This window comes from Plasmodium cynomolgi, chromosome 11 (assembly GCF_000321355.1).
Source record: "Plasmodium cynomolgi strain B DNA, chromosome 11, whole genome shotgun sequence".
Taxonomy (NCBI): Eukaryota; Apicomplexa; class Aconoidasida; order Haemosporida; family Plasmodiidae; genus Plasmodium; species Plasmodium cynomolgi.
In genome coordinates this window covers 1,868,572-1,876,375 of record NC_020404.1, presented here as the reverse complement: position 1 = coordinate 1,876,375, position 7,804 = coordinate 1,868,572, and the positions used below count along the sequence as shown (strand labels likewise).

Sequence of the window (7,804 nt, the reverse complement as noted above, 5' to 3'; positions counted from 1 at the left end):
ATAATATAATTCGCTTGTCCAGCTATGTCCATTTTCGTATGCGCATGTGCCGTATGCGCTTTCGACCCCCCCATTCCATTTTTTTAGTTCAACATGCGCACTTCAGCATGGCGCGAATTTTTGGAGGAAAAAAAAGTAACCGAAGGCGCGGCAGAAAAAACAAAAGGCAAAAAATAAAGCAAAATAAAGCAAAATAAGGCAAAATAACGCAACACGTAAGTATTCTATTTTTTTAACGCACGTTTACATGTAAGTTATAGAGAGGAGGCTTTCGCGCGAAAATGAAATAGTTTAAATGCGTGTTAATACGTTAAGCGGTTAATACGTTAAGCGGTTAATCCGTTAAGCGGTTAATCCGTTAAGCGGTTAAAAAGTACAAGTTGAACTTTTTGAACGCAGTTTAATACCATCGAAAAAATACGCCACGCGCAAGCAAATGCATCTTTTCATGCGAAGGAGTTTATATATTCACAAACCTGTTTACTTCGATATCTTACATATATACATTTTTTTTTTGTTTATTTTTTTTGCCCACTTTTATGCATAAAAAAATCACTTCATTTTTGCGCCTCCCGGAAAAAACTTGATCATCTCGCAAAAAAAGAGTTTTTTTTTTTTCTTTTTCGTTTACTTTTACTTTTTGTATTTTTTTCTTTTTCTTTCTTTTTCTTTTTGTATTTTTTTCTTTTTCTTTTTCTTTCTTTTTCTTTTACTTTTTCTTTTTTTTTCTTTTTTTTACATCCTCCATCATAGCATAGCTGACCCCTTGGTACCTTCTCACCTGTTTATGCGCAATTATATATCTGCCTCTCACTTTTTAACGCATAAAGCGTGAACGGAAAAAAAGGAGAAAATAAGTTAAAACCAATTTTACGCGCGCGAGTCAAAACATATAAAGGTACTATTTCCTTTGTACTGTTCACTCGCTTCCTTGTGCTTGTTCATTTTTTGCCGTTCGCCATTTCTGAGTTTAACTCTTCCATCCCAGTAAAAAAAGGGCCCTTATCTTTGCGTGCACGTGTATATGTACTTACACTCCTGCACATGTACGCTCACTACAGTGTATCCAAACGGCAGATTTTTGTTCACCATTCACCCAAAGAAATAGGCAAAACTTTGTTCACACAATAGGGACGAATTAAAAAGGAAAAAAAAAAAAAGCCTTTCGATGAGCGCGAAGGAGCAGCCGAGAGAGAGGTGCGCGTTTTGTAAGGCAAAGGAGAAAAGCGCATTTGTTACTCATACTGTACACATGTGAATGATGCCCGTTTCAACGTGAAGGAGCACAAACATCAGATAAAGGATTGGTGCGCTCGTAGGAGGTAAAGTCAATCCTATAGCGTAATCGAATGAACAAAAGTGAAATTACATACGCAATAATACGTATACGTGTACATGCGCACAAATGTGTTAGTTTGCTGACTGCACGATTGTACGCGCGGAATTTTATTAAAAGCTGAGGAAGAACACACGCACCTTCTCCACGAGCTTTCTGCACGCACATGCTAAAGCCGTGCGAAAAGGTACGTAACCCATGGTGAGAGGATTTTAATGCACGTACCATTGCCTCGGAGGAATCGTGTACGTATGAATGCTGCTTACATATGTGTACATTATATTTTTTTTTTTTTTTTTTAATATTCTTCTGTAAGTATTTTCTACACGTTAGGGGTTTAATTCAGGGAGTTTTTGTTTCCTACGTTCGTTAATCTTCCTATTTTTTCGCCATGCTTACGTCGTTATGTAGCCATGCTTACGTCGTTATTTAGTCATGCTTACGTCGTTATTTAGTCATTCCTACTTCGTTATTTATTCACCCGTCGTCGTTACTTATTCACCCTACGTCGTTATTTAGTCACCCTACGTCTTTACTTAGCCCCCCTTTTGTCACCACTTCGACCTCTCGCGCGTTTCCCCAGCTTCGATTTTCCCAGCCTCATCTCAGTTTTCTCATTCGTTGTAGCCCAGTTTCACCGAGCCACCGGTTAGCCACATTTTGGAGGAAAAAAAAAAAAAAAAAAAGGAAAAAAGGAAAAAAAGGAACGGAAAGGAGAGGGGTATAACCACGCCAATCACTCATACCTGCAGCGAACGCACCCGTGTGAATAACTCGTGGTGTGATGCGCTCGCCTGCTGCGTTCACACATCGTCAAGTCATTCCCCTTTTGATCGAGTCTACATAAGTCTACTACCGTACAACCACACACATACTCTGTACTGCATCGACGAGGTTCCACACTTTTTGCGCGTGCTTGAAGGATTTTTTTTTTTTTTTTTGGCAAAGGGATTTATCTTCAAAGTTATAAAGGAGTTATTTTTACGTGTAGAAAAAAAAAAAAGGCACACGTGGAGAACGCGTGCGCTCGTAGGTATACTTCAGGAACGAAAACGGCTGGCGGCATTTACCCAAGTGTAAGCATCTCCGTGTGGATCCCTACAAGTGGTTAGCGCAAGTGAGCGGCAAATTTGAGCATATTCCATCCCGTGTTGTAAGGGCCCAGCTGTGGATCCTTCTGTCCTTCTTTATCCAACGTTCTTGTGTTACCCCGCCCCGCGAGTGTAAGCGGAGATAACACACACTCCAGGAAAAGTAGTGTATAAGTTAATCGCACTCGAGTGCTCTCTCTTAGGATAGTCTGCGCCGCTTTGCACTCCTGCTAGTAGGCACAGCGCGTCTGTTCTGTCCTGTCCTCTCCCCCCTCTTTCTCGTGCCCTCTCTCTCTCTCCCCCTCTCTATCTCCCCCCTACGCACATCTTCTTAAATCCAAAATGATAAAGCAAAAGAGGTCGTACACGCATATCAACAACGAAGGCGAAATGAGCAACCACAGCGATGAGGAAGGTGCATTTAAAAGGCCACGAAATAAAAGTGTCAGTAGCAATAGGTCCTTCGGAAGTTACAACGATGAGGAAAATGAAAAGGATGAAACAATGAGTTACTCTCCTAGTGGCACAACCACAGAAATGAGAATCCCCTACTGTCTTCTCCTACCCAATAGGGCAATCGGCTTTGTAATTGGTAAATCAGGAAACAATGTACGTGAAATCGAAAAGGCCTGCGGAGCGGTCATAAAATGCCAAAAAGAATTTGATGTCTCAGTGTATCCACCTCCGTCGGAAAAGATCCTTACCATATTTGGCAAAAAGGAAAATAAAAAAAAAGCATTAGAATTGGTTTTAGGTAAATCCAAAACGGTTATGGATTTCCATGAAGAGGATGGGAAAGAGTCTATCGTTATTATCGTACCTACTAGATCCATCCCAATCATTATCGGACAGAAGGGATCCAAAATTGCTTCTCTATCTGAAAAGTCAGCTTGCGAAATTAATGTGCATAAGGATGACGTTCCAGGAATTAAGGATAAGGCTATCTTTATTAAGTCGAAAAAAATTGGAAAAATTATTGACTGCATAGGCATCATTTACGATTTGCTAGAGGACATTGTGGATAATGGTATTCTTTCCTTGTCTGAGTTTCCTGGCGTTCCCAAAAGTGGCGCCGTAATCTCTTCCCTGGGTGGTGGCGGTGCCTTGCCCGATGGCCCAGGAGGGATGGACATGGGCAACGGCCCCATGGGTGGAGGTGGCCCCATGGGAGGAGGAGGCCCGATGGGTGGAGGCGGCTCGATGAACAACATGACGAATAACCACATGGGTGGGGGTGGCGGAGGCCCCAACAGCCACTTCCATCAGGGAGGTGCACACAATCACTATAACCACGGCACGAAATATAACATGAAAAAAAACGACAACAGTAACTCCTTCGAACGTATGAGCGGTGACGACTATGATAACTTCTCAGTTCCGAAAGAGAGGAACCTGTTGTTGCACAAGTACGGAAAGGAAGCGAGCGCTTGTGTGATTCGCTTCGTTCTGGACGTAGAAACGACCGCGTGGATAATCGGCAAGTCAGGGTGTCACATAAAGGAAATAAGAACGATAACAGGAGCGGGTGCAGTAATAGTGGACGCCCCCGACAACATAGAAAATGTGAAAACGTGTGATCGAATTCTAACCCTATCCGGATCGGCGGAAAATAAATTTAATGCACTCAAATTAATTGTGAGACAAATGGAAGAAAGAGAAAAAAATATAAACCACCCAATGCGTATGCTAGTCCCAGGAAAGGCAGCTAGCTTCCTAATTGGTAGAAAGGGTTCCATTATAAAATACATCACGGAGATGTCGGGTTCTCAAATACAGGTAGCTAAAAATAAAGAAAGTGAAAATGAAAAGCTAGTCCTGATTAGCGGTTCTCCCGATTCTAAAATATTAGCCTCCATTCTAGTTTTGCAAAAATTAGAAGAATACGAAAATCCGGCCATCGTTAGGGAAGGATTGCTCATCCCGTTGAATGACGTCTTCTTCAGCTTAAGCTCGAATAAGTATGCTAACGTAAAAAAGGGAAATAACAGTAACAGCAATAGCAACAATTACGGTAACAGTGGGGTGGGTAATCACAACAAGCCAGTACATAACCATCACCAAACGAATATGAACAATGACAGGTACTTCTCTCCTAACTCCATGCCTAACAGTCATTACGGAAGGGGTTCTTCTCCTCAAGGGGTTAACGGTAGCGGGTACGGTGGGGGTGGAAACCACCCTGATCATCACCGTCCGAACCATCACTATCCGAATGGCCACGATGACGAGAGCCCCAGCCCCGTGGATAATAACTACCCTTACGATGACAACACCATGCAGGGTCATAACAGTAACCACCATGCGGATTTAAGTAACCATCGTTCAGATTTAAGTAACCACCGTGCGGATTTAAGTAACCACCATAACTCACTTAAGAACCCAAACGATATGAAAGACAAAGTGGAAAAACTCTTTCTCCAACAGTTATACAAATCCTTTCCCATTTCTTCTCTTCCCAAAATTTTATCCGTCACACAACCATACACTATCGAACTGAACATGCCTGATGTTTATTTGGAAACCTTCGACTCGCAGAATAAAAATGGGAAATCATTAATTGAAGAAATTATTGAGAAGTCTGGCTGTAACATCTCCATCTGTACTGACTCGAATGACTCCTCCTCTTACACCTTCATTCTCTCCATCACGGGTTCCCCCCTCGCCAACTCCATTGCCATCCTCATGATTCAGGCCAAAATATTTCAGTTCGACTGGTTCTGAGGGGCAGTATAGCGGTAGTGGTAGCGGTAGTGGTAGTGGTAGCGGTGTGCCTCTGAGCTGCGTCCCCCCCTTCGTAAAAACATTCTTTCAATTTTTCAACCTCCCAAATGTACACAAAAGTCGACGCACGCTGCTGTCCAGTCCCCTCCCCCCATCCGTATCACATTCTACGTTGTCATCGTTTCACCAAATGATTACCCATTTTATCATATTTTTTTTCTCCCTTTTTTTTTTTCAAACCGAAAATTAGCACAACTTATTATATGTATACGTGGTTGCACCAACCCGTAGTTTTCTTAAAATTTACAATCCCAAATTGGGCACATGTTGCTTGGGGGAGAAGCCCCTTTCGTTTTTTTTTCTTTCTTTTTCTTCCTTTTTCGCACCCTGCCGTGGTACCCGTGCAGAACAACACAGGGAGGAGGCATCATCATCTGTGTGCCCTCTGCAAACAAATCTCTTACAGACGGCGTTAAAAGTTTGAGCGGCAAAATTTATGTTTTTTCCCCAAATGGGAAAGGAAAAAAAAAAAAATATGGACATACGTGATCCACCTGGACAGGAAAAACCCTTCTCAAACGTATCATCGTATGCACATTTCCGTTCATGCGAAATTGTTTCGCTTAAATATATTTTTTTTTTCCAAATGCATTTAAGCGAAAGGGTAAATGGGTGAAGAAGTTTGTGTCCCCACTTGGCATACACATCGGCGCTCTGCGGTTACGCAAAGGCCGCTCCTCACTTCGATCCGCTTCACTTCAAGTTGAATAACGCTTTCGTTTTTAAAAAATCTTTACTCTAAAGGGAAAATAAACAAATAGACAAATGCAGACATATGCAACGGAGTGAAAAATATTTTTCCACCTCGCAGAATATGCCTCGAAAAATAAATGAGCCACCTTTCACACAATAATGCGTGTCACTCGATTTGTGTGTTTTTTTTTTTTCTTTTTTTTTTTTTTTTTTTTTCCTACTTTTGAGGAGCTACCTGAATGAGGTGCATTTTCTTCTTCGCTGGGCTTCTGTAATCTTTCACCACGGTGATATTGCTGCGCAGGGGTTGGGGAAACAGCTAGGTGTTCTACGCACGTTGGAAGTGTGCTAATGTGGGCGGCAATCACTACGGCGATCATCCGTGGGGCGACTGCTCAATGGAACGACTGCTCAATGGAGCGTCTGATCAGTGGCCCGCTTGTGCCACGCCTCTTACTAATAATCGAAGCTAGCTATCCCGTGGTTCTCGTCGAAAATCCGTAGCTTGTCAATTCTGTTCGTCTGAGAAGAGTACATATCGAGCCAGTGCCTCAAATAGGAAATGGCATACGCGTCCCCTTGAAACTGAGCGATGGGAAGGAGAAAAACGACACGGAATGAAAATCACACGGAGGAAAAAATGCGCATTACAAAATGCACATTACAGAATGCACAAAAAGGGAGGGGCATTTGTTTGGCCTCTCCGCGCCTCGATCCCTTACGTGGCCCATGGCAAATCGCCGCCTGCACTTAATCCAGCCAACTATGAACATGCGCTTGGCGGTTCTGTAGAGCTCCTGGCAGAACACGTTCCCTTCATCTGCAGAGCGGGGGAAGCAGTGTAGTGAAGCGACGCGGTGTAGTGTAGCGACGCGGTGTAGTGTAGCGACGCGGTGTAGTGTAGAGACGCGGTGTAGTGTAGCGACGCGGCGTGGTGCCGTGCTGCGGTGTAGTGTTCTGTACTGTACTGTCGCGGCGTGGTGCCGTGCTGCTTTGATGTGGCAGCCGCCCCTCCTCGACTGACCTTCGAAAAACCCATTTATGTCAAACCTAAACTTGGACTTCACTTCGTGAAAGTTCGTTATGTCGTAGTTCCTTTTCGTTTCTTCTCGTTTCACTGGGGGAGGTTTGTACTTGCGGAAGCCCGTGACCTGTACGGGGTGGGAAAAGGACACATAGATGGACACACCGCGGTGAGAGGAAGTGCACATGGGAATAGGCATGTGTAATGACAGTCCTCGCTGCTCCTCTCCCCAACACACACAAACAACACACGTGCTACTGCAAGCAAAAATGCCCATTGTTGAGCCTCTTTTTGGCCTACCTGCCGGTTTAGTATGTCGAACTGCTTGGCGAATTCAGGGTGGCCCTTCCTTAACTTGGGCTCCCATTTTTCCTCTTTGTCCAGTAGTAAATTTTGGCGAAACAAAAAGTGGGGCTTCTTATGGATCGACAAACTCAGCCTGCTCCTTATCTTCTTCGAAACTGGTGTGGGTATCATCTGGGCGGTGCACGTGGGGGAAGGAGAGGAACTAGTAACACGGGTGGGTGTATGTATGGCGGTTTACATAGCTGTTCAGTTGGCCGCCTTCTCGGCTGACTTCCGAGCGACTCCCCGAGTGACTGCCTGACCGATGGCCGAGTGCTCAGCGACAGATTTCTCGGCCAACTCGTTCGCATGACGGCAGGCGGGGCCTCCCCAAATGTGCTCCCCTTGGGAAGACTCACCGCCCTCGCGGGTATTCTCCCCAAACGGGCAAACAGGCTAACTTAGATTTCAGTTAAAGGGGGAAACAAGTTAAAAATAAAATCCCAAGGGAGTCACATTTTACGTTCATTTTGCTGCAAATGCGTGGGGTTATGTATAAGCGTCATATGTGCATCCTAACTGTTGCGTTTTTTT

General features: G+C 44.0%; 2 protein-coding genes across 2 annotated transcripts; one reads left to right on the top strand and one right to left on the bottom strand.

Annotated features, from left to right (window-relative positions):
• Positions 1 to 2,769: 2,769 nt before the first annotated feature.
• On the top strand, positions 2,770 to 5,148 carry PCYB_115130 (RNA binding protein; the record flags this gene model as incomplete). Its single annotated transcript, XM_004223392.1, has 2 exons — positions 2,770 to 4,508; positions 4,539 to 5,148. 2 exons carry the CDS (start codon positions 2,770 to 2,772, stop codon positions 5,146 to 5,148), a joined length of 2,349 nt encoding a protein of 782 aa, XP_004223440.1.
• A 753-nt stretch (positions 5,149 to 5,901) lies between these two features.
• Positions 5,902 to 7,778, bottom strand: PCYB_115120 (hypothetical protein; the record flags this gene model as incomplete). Its single annotated transcript, XM_004223391.1, has 6 exons — positions 7,226 to 7,778; positions 6,926 to 7,052; positions 6,624 to 6,721; positions 6,359 to 6,486; positions 6,137 to 6,197; positions 5,902 to 5,946 (listed from the first exon to the last, which is right to left on the bottom strand). Exons 1-6 carry the CDS (start codon positions 7,400 to 7,402, stop codon positions 5,902 to 5,904), a joined length of 636 nt encoding a protein of 211 aa, XP_004223439.1. The 5' UTR covers positions 7,403 to 7,778.
• Positions 7,779 to 7,804: the final 26 nt, after the last annotated feature.